The sequence below is a fragment of the Rhinolophus ferrumequinum genome, chromosome 23 (genome assembly GCF_004115265.2).
Source record: "Rhinolophus ferrumequinum isolate MPI-CBG mRhiFer1 chromosome 23, mRhiFer1_v1.p, whole genome shotgun sequence".
Taxonomy (NCBI): Eukaryota; Metazoa; Chordata; class Mammalia; order Chiroptera; family Rhinolophidae; genus Rhinolophus; species Rhinolophus ferrumequinum.
The window spans coordinates 38,616,040-38,640,851 of record NC_046306.1 but is presented as its reverse complement, the minus strand read 5'-3'; the positions used below and the strand labels follow the sequence as shown (position 1 = coordinate 38,640,851).

Below are 24,812 nucleotides of genomic sequence, written 5' to 3'. Positions count from 1 at the left end.
GGCAGTGAGGGCTTAAACCACAGTTCTCACCTGAGGTCTCTGCCCCGAACGCTCAGTTCAGCCATGTTATATGCTGATCCCTCAGACAGGACTGCGGGCCACAGGGAGTCCTCCTGCAGCTTGGATTCTTCCCTCTCCTAAGACTGCAGTGAGCTCTAGACTGCATCCTTTGGCCCACGGCCCACGTCTCTGCATTTCCCTCTTCCCTTCTCCCCTGCTCACCAAATGTGCCCACCTTCGGGTGATTCGATGCACAGATCTCTCAGGCATGCTTGTGTGTTGCTTAAGTTATCCTTTGTTGAATTATAGCTGTTCAATTTGTTGTAACTTCCAGGGGCGATTTCAAGAAGCACTCCTCATGCCTCCATTTTTGTGATGTTCATTGTGGACTCTTGTGGTACACCACACCAGATCCCCTCAGCCCCCCCAGTTTCAGTGCAGCTGTGGTGGTCATGCATCATTGCTAGCATCCCTCACATTTGAACGTGCCACAACATTTCTTTGGTTTGCTACCTCAGACTTTCTCCAAAGCTGCAGAAGACTTCCTGTCCATGGGCTGGTACACCTCAGAAGTGCTGGGGCATTCACACTACTCTAGCACTTGTTTCTCAGGGTCACCTTTGTAAGAAACCACCTGTTCTAAGGCTCTGCTGTCAGCAGATCCCAAACTAAGATACTTAGTTTCTCTTATTGAATGTCATAATGACGTATGAGATAAGAGGTATTAGTCCCATTTTATAGGCAAAGAAAGTAAGTCTTAATGCGGTTAAAGTTTCTAGCTCAAGTTTACTAAGCTAATAAATGGTAAATTCAGGATTTAAATGCAGGCTTGTATGAACTCCAAATCACGTTCTCTTTCTAGGAAATCACCCTGGGTAACCTTGCAAATGCTAGCTGATTGCTCTCGGCTTTAGTGTCCTCATTGGCAGGATCTAATGCAGGCTTGCAGACTCAAGTGCCAACAAAGCACAATCAGGAAATAACGGAAGGCAGCTGGGCCTGCCTGGGCTGCGGCCAGTTGGAGGCCTGTGCCCTGTCCAAAGTGGGTAGCTGCCCCTCTTCCTTAGATAGCCAAACCTGTGCAGGAAGGCAGGCCCAGCTCTGTTGCATCTGCCACCTGCACTTGAGAAACCAGAAAGCTCGACTCATGTGAAATCTCCCACGTTTTAAAGGGTGGCGACCATTCAAGTGTGTTTTATACCCTATGCAGACTGGAAAGGGGCACAAGGGAACCTGTAGGAGTAATGGGAATGTTCTGTGTAATGATTCAGTCAAATTGTACATTTAAAATAGGTGTGTTTTATTAATATTATAGGTGAATACGGTTAATTTTAAAAGAAAAAGGGAAAAAAAGACCCCATGCGCAACAATAAAAATATGTTCTTTTGAGATTCTAGAATATTCTATGCTTAATTATGTATAAAAAGAAGGTGGGAACAAAAATTGAGCTTATTCTAGTGCATAACTGAGGTTCAGTAAGTAAAATCTGTCACAAAGTTTGGCAAAGAAAAATAGCATCTCTGAGGACACATGATCCATAGCAGCATTTTCCTTCTTAGCCTCAGAATTATCCATGTGGATGAGTTTCTCTTCTTCTTTAGGATACTGGAGAAAACAGTTGGATCACATATCTGCTCACCTCAGGTCTTATGCTCAGAACAATCCTGAATTCCGGGCCTTGATTTCTGAACCCAGGATGGGAAAGGTGGGTGGACTCTGAATGGAACTTCCACTCCACAGCGTCCCATGGGATCAGGCTGAAGTTACCCTCGATGGACTTCACCTGAAATTGCACTTTGCTTGGCTCCTTTCCCTTTCCTGCCCTGCTTTCCACATTTCCTTACTGTCCTTCTCTGCAGGCACTGCCTTAATAAATCACTTGCACGTGAGTGTTGTCTCACAATCTGCTCCTGGGTACCTGACCTAAGACAGTAAATTGTGAACATCTCATGCTTTTAGATGCCACATCCTTGGAAATTCTAATGGTCAGAGCTAAAAGACCCAGAACAGTTTAATCTAGCCAAATTACGTACTTACAGCTATTTTAACAACAATAGTAATCATAAGATTTAACCATTTAACAGTGCACTCAGTATCTGCAGTCATCATCTCTAGTCCTCAAAACAAACTTGCAAGGTAGGAGTATTACCATTGTGGCAGTTTTTAAAACATGGCCACAGATTTTTCGACAGTCTTTCTTCCCTTCACGGATGGAGTCTATGTCCCCTCACCTTGAATCTGGGTGGGCTTGTGACTGTTGGACTAATAGATTATATCGAAAATGATGCTATGAGAATCCCAAGGGATGCTCTTGCAGGCCATGTGGCTTCCTTTCGCTTGGCATGCTCACCGCCAACACTCCTTGGAGCCCAGCCATCCTGCTGTGAGAAGCCCAAGCCACATGGAGTGACCACATGTAGGTGCACTTGCCTGCAGCTCCAGATGAACCCAGTCCTGAGTCAGCCCGACTCAGGAGCCAGGCAGATGAGTAACGAGACTCTAGGTTGTTCCAGTCCCCAAACATGAAGCCAACTGTAGCCATTTGATTGTTCCCAGCTTAGGCCTCAGACATGTGGAACAAAGACAAGCCATCCCTGCTGGGCCCCATCAGAATTCATGAACATGATAAAATTGGGGTTGTTTAATGAGACTGAGTTTGGATTTTTTTGGCACTGCAGTAGATAATCAGAACAAACCTTATTTGACACCAAGGAAAACTGGCTCAGAGAAGTTTGGTGACCTGCCTAGTACCACACTGCTGGGTCTCAGGGGATTCAGGGTTTGGAGCAGGTTGTCAGACCCCAGACCCCATGCCCTTTCTCTGCCATTATAAAGAGACACTCTATGAGAAGACCTGTTCCTCTGTTTGTCATGAGACTAGAAGGAAACTTTAAAAATCAGCATGTCTGCTCCTGTGCCACTAAATAGGCCAACATTGTCAAGTATTGCTCAATTTCCTTTGATAAACTATTTTGGTGGCTTATTAATTTTTTGACCTAATCCAGGGATCTGCAAACTATGGCCTGTGGGGCAAATCTGGCCTACCACCCAGTTTTATAAATAAAATTTTATTGGATCACAGCTATACTCATTCATTTACATTTTCTGTAGCTGTTTTTGTGCTACAATGGCAATGTTGAGTATTCATGACAGAAACCACACAAAAGCTAAAACATTTACTATATGATCCTTGAAGTATTTGGTGATCCCTGATTTGATCTGAGTCCCTCCTGCTACTTATAAAGAAAACTGCTCAATTGTGATACTTAGCCCTCGATTGCCAAGGCCTGGCCCCAGGTCACCTTTTCTAGGTGATGACATCTAGCCATGTGGCTTGATTAAACTTAATGTGTGTCTCTTATTAGGAGTATAAATTTGGGTCTTGCTTTCTTATCCATTCTGGCAATCTCTGCTCTTTGATTGGGGTATTTATTTAGTTTATTTATAATTAATGGAATTATAAATATCACTGGATTTATGTCTGCCGTTTTGCTATTTGTGTTCTATTTTATCTAGTTTTCGTTCCTCTGTTTCTCTTTTCCTGCCTTCTTTTGTATTAATTAAATATGTCATTAAATTTATAGTTTAACATCTCAGAATTTCTTTGCTGTTGCTCAGGGCACTGAGTCTCATACCCACAGTTGTGAATTCTCTCTAATACTTTTTTAAAAGCTTATCTCTGCTACTGTCCATGAAGACGGCTATGAAGTTAGCATCAGGCTGAATTATATTCAAGTCTCAAACAAGGTAAGTGAAACCTTCAGAAGTTACTCATTGGAGAATTGACTGAGCTAGTAAACTGTGGCTTACAATTTATTGAAATCTTTCTTTGTAATCCATAGAAAGGAAAAGTTTCACATATTATGAAAGTTGACTGTAGGCCAGCAATTTCATAGAATTAGATAAATAACTGAGCTAAGCCTTAGAGAAGCTTTCAGGCACATAATGATATATTAGGTTGGTGCAAAAGTAATTGCGGTTTGTGCAATTATTTTCAACCTTTTAAACCGCATTTAATTTTGCACCAACCTAATTGTAAGAACAGGAATTATCACCTACCCCATCAGTCCTGTAGTTCTCAGGCTTATTTATACTCACTGATATCTGATGGCAGATCTGCGATACAACTAATTTGGGAAAAGACTGACAAAAATATTTGCTGATATGTACTTTAACCTATTTGCCTATAAAAAAGAAACTAAACTTTATGGCCGTGTCTCCCTTGATCTGCCCTCTTACATGGTGACTGGGTCATTACCACAGAGCCTGTAAGTGTTTAACAAACATTGGCAGCTTTAGGGTCATTGGACAAGAAGTCAGCATATGCAAAAGAATCAATGGATTGAGGAGATGGGTTAAGAAAGCAAGGCAAAGGAGAGGAACTAGCATTTATTAGGCTCTGGCCACAGGCCCAGCAGGGCACTAATGGTGTCTTTAAAATCAGGATAGATACATGTCCCTGCCTACACTGGATACACTGCCTACATTGGATACACTCAAAGGAAGGCTGAGAGTATCCAATGGGATAATGCACATGAAAGTGATTTGAAACCAAGTCAAGCACTAAATGCCATCATTTAGATTGTGTGGCTAGAGCAGAGCTTGGGTCAGGGAGGTACTTCAGGAGAAGGGGGGTGAGTGACGCTGGACAAGGCAAGGGAAGGGGTTGAGTGAGCAGGTGTTCACAAGTGATGTCTAGCTTTAGCCTGATCCATGAGGAGCTCTGGAGTGTGACTAACACCATACAGTTGTCCCCAACTGAGGCAGGGGAGGAGGGGCATAATCTCTAAGACACGGCAGCAACCCCCTAGTGAGGACAGTTGGCTGAAGAAGGGGATCATTGTGAGCTGCTAGCAGTCAACATAGTAGTTGGGATGCCGACCTATTAAAGGGAACTGGGCAAGCACCAATAGCATCTACAACGTGAATAGCTATCGCCAGGCTTACTACGAGGTGTGATCAAACAATACAGTGAATGTTTAAATTAAAAACAAAAATTACAATAAAAGACACAGTGCCATTAATCCCCCTCAAAATGCTCTCCCTCGCTTTGAACACACTTATCCCATCATTCTTGACACTTTCTGAAGCAATTCTGGAAGTCGTCTTTCGTGAGTGTCTTTAGTTGTGCTGTCATGGCTGCCTTGATGTCCTGAATCATTTTGACTTTGGGAAGAGCCAGAAGTGCCAGATCCAGTGAATAAGATGGATGAGGACACAATGTAATGTTATTTGACAGAAATTGCCGTACACCAGAAGTAATGTGTGATGGAGTGTTGTCTGTCACGATGGAGGAAATTTATGGCATACTTTAAAACACACTTTTTCGATAGGAATGGCGGCAGCGGTGCGCACTTTCTGAGTTCTCCTCCGGATCTTATTACAAACGGGACCTATAATCCATCAAAGAACTCTTTGCTCATCACACAGAACAGCTAAGAGACTCGTGGAAGGATTACTTGAAGGTGCGCTAATTGGGCGAGCAGGGGAAGGAAGGAAGGCAGTGGAGTGAAAATGTGCGGGCCCGTGGCGGGGTCCCGGCCGGCGGTGGCGGCAGCGGCGGCGGCGGCAGCAGCAGCGAAAACCGAGGTGGCATCCCGTAGTTCCACGCACGCACGGGATCCCAGGGCGGAACGGAGAGCACAGAGACCAGGAGGGCCCAACTTAAGAGGCACAAGATTCAACATATCCAGAGGCCAACTCCAGACCAAACCAGAGTACCACCGGGTTTGACCTACAAGTCACACACCCAGAGGGAATTTTCTGCAGGCACTAGAGCCCATAGAGGCCAAACCACATTTAAGTGGTCAACCCTCACGCAGCAGAACGCCCTGCGGTGGGCAGAGCCAAGTCTCACAACGAGTCAGCCTAGGAGTTAACCCCACCTACTCACAAGCAAAAAGCAATTAAAAATCTTCTTGAACAGGACAATATACACAACACAAGAGTCACCTTTGGAGCACACGCAGAGGAGAAGAACGAAGTAGTGCAAGTAAAATATAAAGGATACATACTACATAAGATAACCTAGCAAGAACTAAGAACTCTAGGGGATCTACCTAAAACATCAAAGCAAACGGAGAGTCAGCCAGAATGGGGAAACAAAGATACACGTCCCAAATAAAAGAACAGAAGAAACATCCACAACTGGAACCAAATGAAGCAGAGGTAACCAACCTTTCAGAGACAGAGTTCAGAACACTGGTGATAAGAATGTTTAAGGAGCTTAGAGAAGACATAAAGAAGGATGTAGAAATCATAACGAACAACCAGTTAGAACTAAAGAACACAATTACCGAAATTAAGAACTCACTAGAAGGAATTACCAGCAGGTTAGATGAAGCAGAGGATCGAATCAGCGACTTACAAGACAAGGTAGCAGAGATCACCCAAATGGAACAACAGAAAGAAAAAAGAATAAAAAACAATGAGGATGGCTTAAGAGACCTCTGGGATAACATCAAGCGCAACAACATGTGCATCACAGGAATACCAGAAGGTAAAGAAATGAAGCAAGGGATTGAGAACATATTTGAAGTAATAATGTCCGAAAACTTCCCTAACCTGATGAAGGAAACCAACATACAAGCCCAGGAAGTGCAGAGAGTTCCAACCAGGATAAACCCAAACAGGTCCACACCAAGACACATTATAGTTAAAGTGGCAAAGCTTAAAGACAAAGAGAGAATCCTAAAAGCAGCAAGAGAAAGACAGAGGGTTACATACAAGGGAACTCCCATAAGACTATCAAATGACTTTTCTACAGAAACATTGAAGGCCACGAGGGAGTGGCAGGAGATACTCAAAGTGATGGAAAACAAAGGCCTACAACCTAGATTGCTATATCCAGCAAGGCTATCATTTAAAATTGATGGAGAGATAAAGAGCTTTCCAGAAAAAATTAAGCTAAAGGAATTTATTACCACCAAGCCAGCATTACAAGAAATACTAAAAGGACTTCTGTAAATAGAAGAAAGATGAAAACAATCTAACTACAAATTTAAAAATGGGAATAACTATGTACCTATCAATAATCACTTTAAATGTAAACGGATTAAATGCTCCAATCAAGAGACATAGGGTGGCTGAGTGGATAAGAAAGCAAGACCCTTGTATATGCTGTATACAAGAGACTCACCTCAGATCAAAAGACACACACAGGCTGAAAGTGAAGGGTTGGAGTAAGATATTTCATGCAAATGGAAATGAGAAAAAAGCTGGAGTTGCAATACTTATATCTGACAAAATAGACTTTAAAATGAAGAACATATTAAATGATAAAGATGGGCACTATATAATAATAAAGGGATCGATGCGACAAGAGGACATAACCCTAGTAAACATCTATGCACCCAACATAGGAGCACCTAAATATATAAAACAGGTACTGACTGACATAAAGACAGAGATCAACAGTAACACTATCATAGTAGGGGACTTCAACACACCTCTGACGACAAGGGACAGGTCTTCCAGACAGAAAATCAATATGGAAACAACAGCCTTAAATGATACATTGCACCACTTGGATTTAATGGATATTTTCAGAACATTTCACCCCAATGCTGCAAAATACACGTTCTTCTCAAGCGCACATGGAACATTTTCCAAGATAGACCATATGTTAGGCCACAAAACAAGTCCTGATAAATTTAAGAAAATTGAAATCATACCAGTTGTGTTCTCTGATCACAATGCTATGAAATTAGAAATGAACTACAGGAAAAAAACTGGAAGACACACCAATTCATGGAGGTTGAATAACTTATTACTAAATAATGAATGGGTCAAGCAGGAGATCAAGGAAGAAATCCAAAGATATCTCGAGACAAACAAAAATGAAAACACGACGACCCAAAATCTTGGGATGCCGCGAAAGCAGTCCTAAGGGGGAAATTCATAGCATTGCAGGCCTACCTAAAGAAACGAGACATCACTAATCAACAGTTTATCTTCACATTTAAGGGATTTGGAAAAAGAACAGCAAAATAAGCCCAAAGGGAGCACAAGGAAGGAGATAATAAAGATCAGAGCAGAAATAAATGAAATAGAAACCAGAAAAACAATACAAAAGATCAATGAATCCAAGAGTTGGTTCTTAGAGAAGATAAACAAAATTGACAAACCTTTAGCCAGACTCATTAAAAAAGAGAGAGAGAGGACCCAAATTAATAAAATCAGAAATGAAAGAGGAGAAGTGACAACGGACACCGCAGAAATACAAAAACTTTTAAGAAATTACTATGAGCAACTATATGCCAACAAATTTGACAATCTGGAAGAAATGGACAATTTTCTAGAGGCGTACAACCTTCCAAGGCTAACTCAAGAAGAAACAGAAAACCTGAATAGACTGATTACCACCAGGAAATTGAATCAGTAATCAACAATCTCCCAACAAACAAAAGCCCTGGACCAGATGCCTTTCGAGGTGAATTTTACAAAACGTTCAAAAAAGAATTATCACCTATTCTCCTCAAGCTCTTCCAAAAAATCCAGAAGGAGGGAAGACTCCCAAACACTTTTTACGAAGCCACTATCACCCTGATCCCAAAATCAGACAAAGACACCACAAAAAAAGAAAACTACAGGCTGATATCTCTAATGAACATAGATGCAAAAATCCTCAACAAAATATTAGACAACAGAATTCAGCAATACATTAAAAAGATCATACACCATGATCAAGTGGGATTCATCCCTGGTATGCAAGGGTGGTTCAACATCCGCAAATCAATTGTGATGCACCACATTAACAAAATGAAAAATAAAAATCACATGATCATATCAATAGATGCAGAAAAAGCATTTGATAAAATCCAACAGCTATTTATGATAAAAACCCTTAAGAAAGTGGGAATAGAGGGATCATATCTCAACATAATAAAGGCCATATATGACAAACCCACAGCTAACATCATACACAATGGGGAAAAGCTAAAACCATTCCCCCTAAGATCAGGAACAAGGCAAGGTTGCCCACTATCTCCGCTTCTATTCAATATAGTGCTGGAAGTTCTAGCCACAGCAATCAGACAAGAAAAAGGAATAAAAGGCATCCAAATTGGTAAGGAGGAAGTAAAATTATCATTATATGCAGATGATATGATACTATATATAGAGAACCCTAAAGACTCCACCAAGAAGCTATTAGAGCTGATAGATGAATTTAGTAAAGTAGCAGGATACAAAATTAATATTCAGAAATCAGTTGCATTTGTATATACCAATAATAAAACATCAGAAGGAGAAATTAAAAAAACAATCCCATTTACAATTGCTCCAAAGACTATAAAATACCTGGGAATAAATTTAACCAAAGAAGTAAAAGATCTGTATTCAGAAAATTATAAGACACTGAAGAAAGGAGTGAAAGAAGATATAAATAGATGGAAACACATATCATGTTCATGGATAGGAAGAATTAATATAGTTAAAATGTCCATACTGCCTAAGGCGATATACATATTCAACGCAATTCCTATCAAACTACCAACGACGTTTTTCACAGAAATAGAACATATAATCCTAAAATTTATATGGGACCATAAAAGACCCCGTATAGCCTCAGCAATCTTGAGAAATAAGAACAAAGTGGGAGGTATAACAATACCTGACATCAAATTATACTACAAGGCTACAGTAATCAAAACAGCATGGTACTGGCATAAAAACAGACACATAGATCAATGGAACAGAATAGAGAGTCCAGAAATAAATCTATGCCTATATGGCCATTTAATATACGACAATGGAAGCAAGAATGTACGATGAGGTAAAGACAGTCTATTCAATAAATGGTGCTGGGAAACCTGGACAGACACTGCAAAAAAATGAAGCTGGACCACCTCCTTACACCATATACAAAAATAAATTCAAAATGGCTTAAAGACTTAAATGTAAGATCCAAAACCATAAAATTCCTAGAAGAAAATATAGGAAGAAACTTCACAGACATTACCCGGAGTAAGATTTTTACTGATCTATCCCCTCGCTCGAGGGAAGTAAGAGAAAAAATAAACATGTGGGATTATATCAAACTAAAAAGTTTTTTCACAGCAAAGGAAACCATCAATAAAACAAAAAGGGATCCTACTGATTGGGAAAAGATATTTGCCAATGGTATATCTGATAAGGGATTAATATCACAAATCTATAAAAAAAACTCACTCAACTCAACTCCAAAAGAACAAACGACCCAATTAAAAAATGGGCAGAGGACTTGAAGAGACATTTTTGTAAAACAGACATACAGATGGCAAACAGACATATGAAGAAATGCTCAACCTCACTAACCATCAGAGAAATGCAAATAAAAACCACAGTGAGATACTACCTCACCCTGGTCAAAATTTTGGCTATCATCAATAAATCAACCAACAACAAGTGCTGGCGCGGATGTGGAGAAAAGGGAACGCTTGTGCACTGTTGGTGGGATTGCAGATTGGTGCAGCCACTATGGAAAACAGTATGGAGGTATCTCAAAAATCTGAAAATGGAACTACCCTATGATCCAGTAATTCCACTCCTAGGTATCTATCCGGAGAAATCCAAAAGTCCAATTCAAAAATCTTTATGCACTCCTATGTTTATTGCAGCACTATACACAATAGCCAAGACATGGAAACAACCGAAATGCCCATCGGTAGATGACTGGATTAAGAAACTGTGGTACATTTATACAATGGAGTACTACGCAGCCATAAAGAAGAAAGAAATCTTACCATTTGCAACAACATGGATGGACCTAGAGAACATTATGTTAAGTGAAATAAGTCAGAGAGAGAAAGATAAATACCGTATGATCTCACTTATATGTGGAATCTAAAGAATAGAATAAGTGAATGAACTAATCAGAAACAGTTTTGGAGACAAAGAGGAAAAACTGAGGTTTGCTAGATGGGTGGGGGGGGTGGGGGTATGGGGGAAAGTGAGGGGATGTGAAAACAATCAGTAACCACAAGATGGCCAATTAATCTGGGGAATGTAATCTGGGGAATGTAATCAATAATGTTGATTATTTGAAAATTAATCTGGGGAATGTAATCAATAATGTTGTAAAGATTTTGCAGGGTATCTGATAGACACGTGTCCATTTTGGGAGACCATCTCAGGGAAGATGTAGATGCCTGATCACTGCACTGTACACCTGAAGCTGAACAATAATGAATGCCAACTATAATATATATATATATATATGTATATATAGGTATGTATACATTTACAAGAGGCAGAGTACAGCATTGGGAGTGGAGATAGTGGAAATGGGATGGTTCGGTGCGATGTCAGAGAGAGAGTGGATGGGGGGAGGGGGGTCCACAGTGTGAGGGATATAAATGATAAACGTCTAAGGAAAAAAACAAAAAACAAAACAAAAAAAAAAAACCCTCATAGATACAGACAATAGTTTAGTGGTTACCAGAGGGTAAGGGGGGTGGGGGGTGGGCGATGAGGGTAAGGGGGATCAAATACATGGTGATGGAAGGAGAACTGACTCTGGGTGGTGAACACACAATGTAATTTATAGATGATGTGATACAGAATTGTACACCTGAAATCTATGTAATTTTACTAACAGTTGTCACCCCAATAAATTAAAAAAATAAATTAATTAATAAAAAAAAAACACACTTTTTCTCAACCACAGTGCACACGCAACTGACTGCACCGAATAAGCTGAAGCTTGTCACACACTGTTACTAAGATTTGATGCACCACTTCCCATATTGAAGATCCCTGCCTTTCCCTTGGATGGCACTCAGCAGCAGCATTCACTGTATTTTGTGATCACACCGCATATGTGTTTTTTTCTTAGCCTGTGTGTTCTAGTGTTCAGGAAGTAGCAGGCGGTTCTCTGTGGCAAGAGCAGGCAGCCACATTAGGGTGGGGCAGGATGTCGTGCTGTGGAATCGGTCCAGGTGGATACAGGATTCTACTCTGGCCTGCGTGTCATCTTCATTTTATGAACATCTATTTCACCTCATTTTAGTTTGCAACATCCCTTTGAGGTAGGTCATAATATTTGCACTTTACAGTTGAGTAAACTGAGGCTCAGAAAAGGTAAGCAACTTGCTGCTTCCAAAGTCTCTAATCTAGTAAGAATCAGGATTCAAACTCTGCAGCCTGAGCTTCGCAGTGTGCCACCCTAATTCCAAGACACAGAAGGGTGTGAAGCAGGGGAAGGACACAGTTACAGATTGTATAAAGGTGACTAGGGCAGCGACGTGGAAGCTGGGCTGGCAGCAACCTGTTGAGAGGCTGTTGTAATGATCCCAGTGTGAGAAAAGGGGGCTATGGCTGTAATGACCAAAAGGAGGGGCCAGACTGGAGCTGCTTAAGAGGCAAAATGGGAAAGATAAAAGCAAAATGGACAGCACATCACGGGAGGTGAGGGAGTTGTAGGAAGGATATCCAGGTTTCGGGTTTGACTCTGCGTACAGAGCCATCGTTAACAAAAAGGAGCAGGTTGACAGGGAGATCATTCTGTCGGGACACAGCAGCCTCATCATTCATGGTGCTTGACGTTTTTCATTGACCAGAACCTTTACCTCAACAAGGCCATGAATTTCAGCGACCACTTTCTGAGCAGTGTCACCGAGGGTGGTACTGGGCTGTTCGGCAGCAGGTCCAGCTTGGGTGAGTTGTACCCTTCCACTGATTTTAAGTCATTGCAAACGAAGGAACAAAAACTCATAGACACAGACAATAGTTTAGTGGTTACCAGAGGCTAAGGGGGGCGGGACGTGGTAGATGAGGGTAAAGGGGGTCAAATATATGGTGATGGAAGGAGAATTGACTCTGGGTGGTGAACACACAATGTGATTGATATATAGATGATGTAATACAGAATGGTGCACCTAAAACCTATGTAACTTTACTAACCATTGTCACCCCCAATAAACTTTCATTTAAAAAATTAAATAAATAAAAGTAAATAAAAGAATAAAGGGTGAAGAGCCAAAAAAAAAATTTAAAGTCATTGACCAAGAACACACTGACTTGGCAAGGATGGCAAAATTGCTTAAAATTTGTCCGCCCAACCACACATCTTTCATGGCCCAGCCAGTTTATTCCTCTGGCTTCCCTGAAAGCTGAAGTGAGACTTTTGAAGTCTTCACAGGCTTGGGGAGATTAATTGTGGTGGGTGGGGAGGGCGGAGAAGAGGAGGGGTGTGTGTGCTTTTTGGGCCTAAAAACTGTAATAACTTCTATTCCCCTCCTTCCCAGCCATCCTCTGGTCCTGGACTGAGAGGTGTGGCTCCAGGAGTCCTTCCTGCCACATTTACTCAAATAGAAATTTCTACAAAAGCTGTTTTGTCCTTTGGCTTCTTGAGGGGCATGGCAGTGGACTCTAATTCTTTACACGTGGGGAAGGGCCGGGTTGTTGTCATTTTGTCCTTGACTCTTTGTCATTCTAGTGAGTGACTGCAGTCAGAACACCTCAGATACCACTGAAAAAGTCAAGAGGACAAAGAATTTTAATACCAAAATATTTCAAGAAAAGAAGGAGCAGCTTACAGTATGTATAGTATATCCCTTGGTCACTACAGCTGTCTGTTTTGGCCTGTCTATTTAATATTTTATTTTGAAATTTTTTTAAATGGAAGAATACCATGTTTCCCCGAAAATAAGACCGGGTCTTATATTAATTTTTGCTCCAAAAGACGCATTAGGGCTTATGTTCAGGGGATGTCATCCTGAAAAATCATGCTAGGGCTTGTTTTCTGGTTAGGTCTTATTTCTTGGGGAAACACGGTACTTTTTCATTTTCTTTTCCTTTTTTATAACAGTGTATTTTTATTTTTTGGAATCCTTTAAGTATCTCAAGATTATTAATTAGAATTATTTTCCAGTTCTCATCAGTTTTCTGTATCACCTCTGTTTCCTCTGGGTCAGTTTTGTGTGCCCATCTTTCCCCTCCTTGTTTTTGGTTTGTCTCAAATGTGATGATCCCTGGTTGTCAGGTCATGTTGACAAATGGAGGACAAGTTTGATTATCCCAGGCACCTGGTATGGGTATTTAGGCCTGGGGTCGCTGTGTGGGAGGCTGGGTTTGCCTCGGCTGACCTCCCTGGAGTGTTTGTGGGCAGGGAGCAGGAGAAAGCCTTGGGTCCCTTTAGTTGCTAGTGTAAGAAGGCCTTTTCTCTGGTGGAGAAGGTGGTGCTGTGAAGTGCTCTCATGTCTTTCATTCCTGAATGGAACTGTCTTCCAAACCCTTCTCTGTGTCTGTCACAGAGCTCTGGGCTCTGCCCTGCTTGGGCCCTAGTGCTCCGAGCAGAAGCCTTGTTAGGCCAATCATGGAACTCTCTGGAAAATAATTATTAGTGTTTAAGCAGAGGACAAAAGGCTTCTGTCCTTCTTGCATGGGAGAGGGAGGAAGACATCGGCCATTTCAGCTGTTCACAATAAAGCCCTGTAATAATACACTCGTGAACTCAGCCTGCACCCAAGTTCCAGCCTCCTTGTGGATTAACTTTGAGCGTCTGCAGGGCTCCCTGGAGACAACACATTCATCCCTCTGGTATCTTCAGCTGGATTTTCTTTGCTTGGATTTCCCTGTCAGTCACATTCCATCTACTTTCAATCTCTGGGATTCCTCACAATTTCTGATCCACTGATGGTTCCCTTTCAGAGTTTCCCTCAACTGTTAAGAGTTTTGTTTTTAAAAATACAGATTATCAATAATTTCAACGGAAGGTTTGCAGAAAGAGATAGTGGATACTCTTGCTCTGTTCACCTCCTTTCTTTTTAGCAGTCCTCTGGCTACAGTAGGAAGAACAGATGAGCTTAGCAACAAGCCCAGAACCCGGGTCTCCAGGCCTTCAGCGGAGATGGGCAGCGTAAGCTCTTCCCTCCAGCTTCAGTTAAGCCAACCTCTCAGGGCTTCCTCAGGGGTGCACGTACCAGCCACCCAGCTTGCATTGTGATTTCTCCGGAGGCAGGGACTCTGCTCCTTATCTTGTGTCAGAAACACCAATAAATTTGGGAAGAAGACCCGAGAATTGTTTTAACTTCTATTGCTTATGATTCCTTGTACTCTCCACCTTCTCCCAGTTTGAAATATTGTTAATAAGTATAAGAGAAGTATAGAGTTCCATAAACTTAATAACACTTTTACCATTTTGGAGACTCTACACACTTATTCTGTATGTGACCTGAATCCCCATTGCTACATGCCTTTATTTTCTCATCTGCATTTAGGGGATAAGTAACAGAAATGATATCATCTATTCACTCATTCACTGATTATTTTAGAGCACAGGTATACCAGGCGCAGTTCTAGGTGTTGAAAATAAAACAAACAAAAGATAAAGACCTCATGAAGTTGACATTCTAATGCATTCTAGTATATTTTTCCATAAGGAATGGAGTTCAGTATAAACAAGCGCCCCCAAGATGAGGGGTTTACTGATTCGAGCACCTTGTTCCAAACTACTCACCCTGAGGACACAGGGTGAACCTCTTCTTTTGAAAGGCTCAGCAGCCTTGACCAGTGTCCCCATCCTCAAGGCTTCGCAGGGAGCCAGGGAGGGGTAGGGATTATTTCTACTTCATAAACAGAGAAATGGTGGGCCTGGGACCACCCACAGTCACCCCTGGTATCCAGTGGCAGAAACCTTTAAAAGTAATGTCTCCTGCTTTCTAGACTGCTTCCTTTAGTCTTCCAGTAACCAGCATTTGAAATCCTTTGTATGTAAAGATTATATAAAGATGAATTTCATTGCATTTTGAAAAGTTGAAAGATAAAATTTTCAGGTTTCTGATGATAGATGAGGGCTTTTTTATTTCTAAGCAAGAGGTCTACTTTATTGGCTCACTCAGGCCTCAGGTGAGCATGTTCTCTGAACTGGCATACTTAGGCTGACTTTGAAGACTTTATAAAGCGTGTAAATTTTAGGATTCACCTGATTGTTTTTCCTAGAAATATTCATAATAAAACTAGTATGGGTTTCTGGATTTTGGTGCAGTTTCTCATTGCATCCCTTAATAATATAAAACAATGTGGGCCAGCCCAGTGGATCAGGTGGTTGGAGCGCCGTGCTCCTAACGCCAAGGTTGCTGGTTTGATTCCCACATGGGCCAGTGAGCTGCGCCCTCTACAGATAAGATTGTGAACAACAGCTCTCCCTGGAGCTGGGCTGCTGTGAGCAGCTGGAGGTCGGGGGCTTGCGCTACTGGGGGCTGCTGTGGGCTGCCGTGTGTTACTGTGTGCTATCAGGAGTGGCCAGTGGCCAGCATGAGTGGAGACACGAGCTGCTGTGAGCAGTCAACCAGTGACCAACTATCTCAGCCTGGGGGAGTACAAGGCTCATAATGCCAGCATGTGCCAGGGAGCTGTGTCCTACACCAGACTGAGAAACATCGGCTTGATGTGAGGTGGGGAGGCAGAAGTGAGGTGGGGAGGCAGAAGAATGGGGGGGGGAAGGCAATGTGAATGTGGTGTCCTTCCCCAAGGTAGGGGTTCAGAGACCAGCAAGATTTACCTGAGATGTGTTTATTTGTGCTGCCCCCTTCGCTCCCGCTCCCCCCCCCACACACACAATCTTTCTCATGCTCACCTGGTCCTAGGGCTTAGAACTTAACCTTGGAGAGGAAACATTTGCCTTCAGGGTTGAGCCTGGACAAGTGGGACTGGACAGTAAAAAAAATATTTTGTGGTGGTGGAGATGACAAAATTCTATAATCCTGCAGCCCGAAAACAGACTCCTGCTGAAGGAAGTTGGACCGACTGGGGGAGGAAGAGTCTCTGTGATTGAACAACTGCTTGATGAAGTAAGTGCAACGAAAGAACAAGTTTCTAAGGATTTCAGCCTGTGATTCACCTCTGTCTCTTTCAGATGGAAGTTTTGTTCAATATTGTGATAATCACAGAGCCATTTAACTTAAAAATGCCTGGGAATGGATTAAATGGCCAGTCCAAAGTTTTACCTGAATTGTTACCATGACCCCAAATAACGTGTATGAAGGTGGACAGACTCCCTGGTCTTTGACCCCATATTACCTTCATGTTTCCTAAAGAAGCAAGGTTGTCTGAGTGCATGCCTCTCCTGCTGTGGGAACAAGTTTTATCACCCAACTGACATGACAGCTTTGTCTATTATATGTTGGGTCTCAGTGTTCCTAATTCTCTTCTCTTTGGATTTAAAGCAGTTTAGTTCCATCGGTGATGTTTGTTGCTGAATTGGATGGCGATTGGATGCTGCTGAGTGCAGGGTTTTGTGGCAAGGTTGCCCTTTTTTATATGCTGCAGGGAGCTGATCCTAACTGCTGTGATGATGAAGACCGACCCGTTGTCACCGTGGCTGTGATCAATAAGCACCATGAAGTGATCCCAGTTCTCGTGCAGAGAGGAGCAGACATCAACCAGCAGTGGGGACCGTAAGTGAAACACAATGAAAGGAGAATTCTGGGGCCATGTCACAGCCAGTTGACAGCTCAGGGGCTCTGCTGCAGCAGAATCAGTCTACATGTGTGCCCTGTTCAATCTGATCCACTTAAGAACCACTTAAACCCACTGTGGCCTAAATAAGAGACTCAACTGCTTCTGTTTTCCAAATCTTGGTAAAACAAAATTTTTAAAATGGACTGTTGGATTGCCTAAATTTTAGTAGCTTTTAGAAATGATGATACATTTTGTTAACTTATGAATTATAATACTGTGTGGCTGACAGATCCTTAGAACTTGGAGTATTAAGCAATGTTTTCATCATGATCTGAACTCTTAAGGACCATAAGAAAAGAAAGCCCCGTGGAAATATACTCATGAAGTTAATGCAGAAAGAAAACGATATACGAGGTCTGACGATTAAGTGTGCGAACCTGCCACCATCACTTACATTGGCAGCACTCTACAGACAGCTTGATAAGGTTTCATAATCTTGGTGTATCAGTGTCTCACAGCTGTGTTCATGTCGACGTGTAGCAGTGTCTTGCTGAGTGGCATTCATTATTGTTGTTGCGTGTTTTTGTGTGCCATCACAAGAATGTCTGAGCTTGAATTACAGCAATGAACAAACAGTAAATTTCTTGTTAAATTTGGCAAGAGTGGAAGTGAAATCAGGGACATGTTAGTCCAAGTTTTGGGGGATAATACCATGAAGAAAAGGGTAATGTACAAATGAATTAAATGTTTTTCTGAGAGAAGAGAACACCTCACTGATGAAGAGGGGTCAGGGTGCCAGTAATGAGCAGAATTGACGAAAACATTGCAAAAATTCGTCGAATTGTGCATCAAAATGGTCAGCTTACTGTGAGAAGCATAGCAGACCAAGTAATAGCAATAGAGAAACAGGAAAATCTTAACTGAAAATTTTGGCACGAGAAAGGTGTGTGCAAAAATCGTCCCAAAGGAGCTATTGCATCATGACAGTGCACCAGCTCACACGGCATTGTTTGTGAGGGAGTTTTTAGCCAGTAAACAAGTAACTGTATTTGACTCTCCTCTCTACTCACCTGATCTGGCCTCCAATGACTTTTTTTCTTTACCCAAAGATAAAGGAAATATAGAAAGGAAGACATTTTGATGACATTCAGGACATCAAAGGTAATACTACGACAGCTCTGATGGCCATATAGAAAGAGTTCCAAAATTGCTTTGAAGGGTAGACTAGGTGCTGGTGTCAGTGCAAAGCTTCCCAAGGGGAGTACTTCAAAGGTGACCATAATGATATTCAGCAGTGAGGTATGTTGCTACCACTGGGGAGGAGACTGGTCCATCTGCGTTCATCACATAATCTCCTTGTACCTTGGTTTCCCCAGCCGTGAAGCAGGATGGTGAAATACAAAGTCACGTGGGATGTTTTGTTACATACTGCATTATTCTTGGTACTGTCCTGCCTCTTGACCTCTCCCAGCCTTGCGATTCTGTTTTCCTCTTGCAAATAGTAGGAAACCTGGGGTGGAAAGTTCCTTGAGTATGGGTCCTTCATGGGTCCTATGGTTAACTGCTTATATTCTGCTGACCAGGTTGTTGAACTAGACGTCTCTAGGGGTATCGCAGGTGTCTAACACTGCTTACTTACTGCCTCCTGAATTATTACTAACATAGGGTTGAGGCCCTGGTCAGTGAATCAGACTGCTGAGTATGTCAAGCCAGCACAAGGGACAAAAGTTAAATAACTTTGCTTCTGTTTTTCGGTTTCAAAATTTCCTCTGTTTTTATTCAAAATATATCTCTCTTAATTTTTGAATGTGCATTTTTATAAGTTTCTGCCCAATAAGACAGCTATATCAGTAGACACAGCCCCATTTTAGTTTTATTTTATTGCAGGATATTTGGCATGTTGGTATAAATATTCTCAAGTTTTCTTAGGGTTTACAGTCACATACTTTGTCAACTTCTTCATTTATCCCACAGTTGTATTATCATTATCAATAAAAATAATGCTACCTTGTTTTATGTTAAGGTATACTTTATATTTGCATAATTCAAATAAGCTTTAGTTATAACATGTGGTTGATACAAAAATCTCTTGAGCACATTTTGAATTGATGTCTAAGTATGATGAGTCCTGGCTTTATGAAAAGCATAGCTTAAGGGGATGAAACTACTCTGGATGTGGAACAGATGAACTGTTTTACTTCAGTGTTCCTCAGTTTCCATTTTTGCTTCATCACCATTCTATAAATTGACATTTATCCACATATGCTGTCATGGCATTTCTACTAAGTCTAACACTGTGATTATACCAGCTGTCTGAGTGGTGTATAATAGCCCCTTTTCATTTCCACTGCGTTATCATGGTTACTTACTATCAGCAGAATTTAGCTCACATGGAGGCAGGGGAGGAAAGCTAGACTGGAGGCCTTCCCCCCAAATAGAGCACAGAGATCTCTTCTTCCTTTTCAGTTTATGCCAATGCAGAAAAGCAGATTTTTCCGCTGAGAACTAAATTCTGCTAAGTCTAGTTTGTGTTTGTTAGTTTGAAGTATTTAGGCCTTAGTCAACCTGCCCTCTGCCCCACAGCTGGACCTCTGTAGATCCAGAAACACGATTTCAAGGTTCCATCCATCCCACTGCTCTTTAGGCATAAGCCATCAGAAATCTGGCTTTCCTGAAAAGAGACTCAGTGAATTGTCTCTCAGCACAACAATATTAAAATGCTGTTTCCCACGCTAGGTGTGTTTGGCTAGTGGACAGACGCTGCTTAGGTGGTCTCCACCTGAGATAACTTCCATTAAGTAGTTTGGCAGGTAGCAGAAAGGCCCCCCCTAGTGTTTCAGTTTCCCGTCCGTGTATCATTTCTATCAGAATAAACTCATATTCAACAGAAACAGAACAGCTAAGTCTGCTACCTCTTACCAGTAGACTTCAGACACACCGATTCAAGGTCTCACTGGGAGATGGACATTTTGCTTTGGACAATAGCTGCCCTTCTTCACTGAAATTTCAGACATTTAATCTCATAGCTCTGCTCCAGAAATCAGGAGAGGAAAATGCAACCATCAGTCAACTTCTTAGAGATTCAGCTGTGGAGATTTATTCTATTAGGTAATTCAAGATTTACAAAGAGAGAATGTACCTTAATCCACCGTGATGCTTAGATTTGAATAAACAGTTTGAATTGTTTGTGCATTAATAGAAAAATTTCTTTAAAATACAAATTCCAGTAATACCACAGTATACCTGATGTACAAAACATGTTCTAGAAGGTCTGATAACACCAGCTGCTCAGAGGAACAAACTCAGAAGGAATCACCTCTAGTCTGAAGCATAGGGTTCTAAAGGTGTATTCCATCTAGCACCCTTGCCATACTTAAGTTAAGTTGTTTGATGAGTAATATACAAAGTTAGAGTTGGCAGAGTCTTAATTCATCAATGTCCAAAACTAAGCTGTAAATAGAATGTACACTCTGCTCTCAGTTTAGGGAGAATTGTGAAGGAAGAAGATCATAAACCTCCTTAAGAGATGTGGTGACTCCGTGAATATATCTAAGTTCAAATGGTAAAGGCCTTATAAAGACCCAAGTAACTTAAGGGGTGAAGTGACAAACAGTTAAGCCTTATGCCACAGGAGAGGAAGAAAGATGAAAGATAAGGAGGAGACTGGTGTCATTGGTGTAACTGAGACATCCTTTGTCAGTGCTCCCATAGCATGCCTCTATCCTGCATTTACAACTGAGTCCTCTGAGCACCCTGAGGTGCCCATGTGACATGGTGGCCCTGGCCCTGGCACAAATGGGAGCACCGGGCTGGCCCTCAAATATGTGCTGAATAGAGATGAGCAAATAGAGTGACTGAGAGCCAGGCAGAGGTAATCTGAAAGACCTCAAGAGAAATGTAAACTTTGAAGGTGACCACTGGGATTTCTGCTAACAGAGAAAAGGAAAATAGACTGTTCTGTGATGACAGAGGGCAGTTTAGAGGCAGGAGAGAGCAAAATGTACAGAAACTGAACCTCTTCTTGCTAGTTCTTTTCATCTGTAAAATGGGGATAATAATACTTGTCATAGAATTGGTAAAATGAGATCATTTATTTGTAGTTCCTATGAAGAGCCTAGTAATTGGACATTAATAAATAGTAGCAGCCATGATGCTGTGATTATGAAAGAGAAGACCAGACTTCGACTGCACGATGATTGACGTAGGATATGGGGATGAGCATGAGTCGGGCCTGGGAGGGTAGCCATGTGTGGGACCTTAAGTAACAGAAGCCCAGGGTGAAAGGTGTTAGAACTGGTTAACAGAATTTAAATTAATTTAAGTTCTATATTCTATTACTGTTAATAGATGTCACCAGGTCTTCCTAAGCCTGAGTTTTCATATTTAAGAAAGGGTGTGATGTATTCTTTTATGTATCAAACTCTAAGAAGATGAACTTGATAAGTGCTTCTCATAATTTAATGTGCATATGAATCACCCAAAGATCTTGTTAAAATTCACATTCAGTAGATCTGGAGGGAGGGGGCTGAGATTCTGCATTTCTAACATGCTCTCAGGGCATGCGAATGGTCAAGGTACCAGTTTGAGTAGCAAGGATCTAGAGACGGTTCTTAATGTACATTGAGCTTTTAAGAGACAATCCAATGTGTCCCTTGGTAAGGAGAGGGCCTCCCAATGCTGTTGGACACGGGATTATCCCCCATACCTGATAGGTCAGTTATGCCGATCTGATAAAACTAGTAATAATAATATCATCACCAACAGCAACAACAATATGAAGGCTGGTCCCCAAATCTTAGTGGCTTGAAGGAACTGTGTATGTAGAACCAACGGGCTAACCTTTGGAAATTCGTGGAAATTGTCATAAGTTACATTGTTTTGACATTTTCATCTGTTGCCTCTGGGGGAATATGAGGAGAAACTAGCTGATCACACTATTTAGATTTGCTTGACACCAGGAGCCTTGGCCAAATAAGTTATGTAAGTAGTTGAAATTATGTGAACAATAAGATTTAAAACTAGGTAAGATCTAAAACCATTAAGGTGGTTTGATGCTTAGAGTGCTATTGCAGTGAAAATCCGTAAAAATGCTAAGTTTCTCACTGACTTTGGAAAATGGAAAGCCATCTATTTAAGTGGACAGTTCAGATTCTGGTGCCCAAATAAAGCAGGGGATTACCCTGCCACTATTGGATGGGGAAGTTCATAGTCTCATATTAAGTAGTTGAAATTCTTGCAACTTATATGGGCTTCAATCTTTTTTTTTTTTTTTTTTAGCATGAGTTTTCATTCTCAGGGGGTTTTTTTGTTTGTTTTTTTTAAAGATTTTATTGGAGTAGGAGAAGAGGACTTTATTGGGGAACAGTGTGTACTTCCAGGTCTTTTTACAAGTCAAGTTGTTGTCCTTTCAATCTTAGTTGTGGAGGGCGCAGCTCAGCTCCAGATCGAGTTGCCGTTGTTAGTTGCAGGGGGCGCAGCCCACCATCCCTTGCGGGAGTTGGGAAGTCGAACTGGCAACCTTGTGGTTGAGAGCATGCGCTCCAACTAACTGAGCCACAGGGCCGGCCTCTATGGGCTTCAGTCTCGAAGGCAATAACCCTTCCCTTAATTTGTTTGTTCATTCTTTTCATTGATGTATTCATTTTACTAGTGGTTATTCAGCACCTACTCTGTGCCAGTCACCATTCTAGGTGATGCAGGTACAGCAGTGATGAAGGCCAAATTCCTTCCCTCGTGGAGCTTAGGTTTAGTGGAGGAGACAGACAATAAACAAGTAAGCAAATGAATAAGTAATTTCAGAGAATGAGAAGTGCTACGAAGAAAATAAAGCCAGGTAGGAGAATAGAGGGTATGGTGGGGAGGGGCCCACCGCTACTCCTAGGACGAGAATTAGTCTGGAACATACCTGCTTGGGAGAGGTTTGTTCACCAACTTCATTCATTTATGGTCCAGTCAAATGGAGACTGCCTTATTTATAATTAATCTGGCAGAAATATTTTTTAAATTGTATTTGTTTATTGAAAACAATTCTTACCACGTAACTTTTTAATTTTATCAAAGACGTGCACATGATTAAAAAATCAAATCCTATGGAAGGGCTTAGCAGTCCTCCTCCACCCTCACTTCTTCATCCCCAGTCTTTGTCCCCAGGGACAACTACATTTAAATACTTTAAAGTTCCCCTGAGAGCCAACTACATATCTGTCACTACATAATACACTTAAACAGGTAAGTCCTGATTTAGCATGCGTGGTTAGACGTTGCCGACTGATTCTTGCCACGATAGACGATGATTTGGCTCACTGACCCCACCCGATCACTTCTATCCCCACCTTCATGTTTTGATCGTTCTATTAATAATTTTGGTCCCTTTATTAATTACTCCTATAAGTATGAATAATATGCTGAAACTGCTGTCTGTGTTTTGACCATCATCTTTCATTGGTATTACTCGAATGCCTTGTTTATAAGTGCACATAACCTTATGTGAGTGCTCCTAACCTTTACCGCTGTTTCCCTTTCCATCTCACACCTTCTAATAGCATATGCTTACTTGTTTTAAATTAGTTTCAAGTGTACAAAACAATGTAATAGTTACACCCCTCACAGTGATAACCCACCTGCCCCAGTCTGCTATCCGTCTGACATCGTATATAGCTGTTACAATTCCATTGACTCTATTACCTGTGCTCTCTATACTCCACATCTCGGGACCATATATATACTGGGGATGCCAAAAAAATGTGTACAAGTGGACTCTTTGGTCAACGTTGCTCAAGCAGTAGTTTGCCATAATCAGAAGTCTCTGGACACTGATGGTAACCACTTTGAGCACCTATTGTAACTGCAGAAGTCAAACGTGACTTGTATTCATCTTTTGTTATCAGCATATATTGAGTATTACAATTTTAATAGATTTTCCTTTCTTAAACTGTGTACAATTTTTGGCATATATATATATATACATATATATATATACACACACACACATATATATATGTTTAATTATAGTTGACATTCAGTATTATTCAGCTTGAGGTGTACAGTGCAGTGATCAGGCGTTTGTCTACACAATCCATGCAGTGGTCTCCCTAATAAGTACAGTGCCCGTCTGACACCCTACAAAATCTTTACAACATAGTTGATTATATTTCCCAAACTGTCTCTCATATCCCTGTGACAGTCACAGTATTGTGACTACTAATTTGTATTTTCTAATCCCTCTAACTTCTCCCCCATCACCAGCCCCCTCCCATCTAGCAACCATCAGGTTTTTTTTCCTTATATCTCTGAGTCTATTTATGTTTTGTTTATTTATGCTGTTATTTAGATTCCACTTATAAGTGAGATCATATGGTATTTGTCTTTCTCCATCTGACTTATTTCACTTAGCATAATATTCTCTAGGTCTGTTCATATCGTTGCAAATG

The 24,812-nt window shown here is 41.3% G+C and overlaps 1 protein-coding gene across 1 annotated transcript in view; it reads left to right on the top strand.

The window, feature by feature from the left end:
- DZANK1 (double zinc ribbon and ankyrin repeat domains 1) overlaps window positions 1-24,812 on the top strand; it is a 102,488-nt gene that overhangs the window by 74,298 nt on the left and 3,378 nt on the right. The window contains exons 14-19 of the mRNA XM_033095191.1: window positions 1,602-1,705; window positions 3,673-3,747; window positions 12,540-12,636; window positions 13,418-13,518; window positions 16,692-16,772; window positions 17,251-17,378. Of these exons, the coding sequence (XP_032951082.1) occupies window positions 1,602-1,705; window positions 3,673-3,747; window positions 12,540-12,636; window positions 13,418-13,518; window positions 16,692-16,772; window positions 17,251-17,378 (586 nt within the window). The remainder of the gene's footprint in view (window positions 1-1,601; window positions 1,706-3,672; window positions 3,748-12,539; window positions 12,637-13,417; window positions 13,519-16,691; window positions 16,773-17,250; window positions 17,379-24,812) is intronic.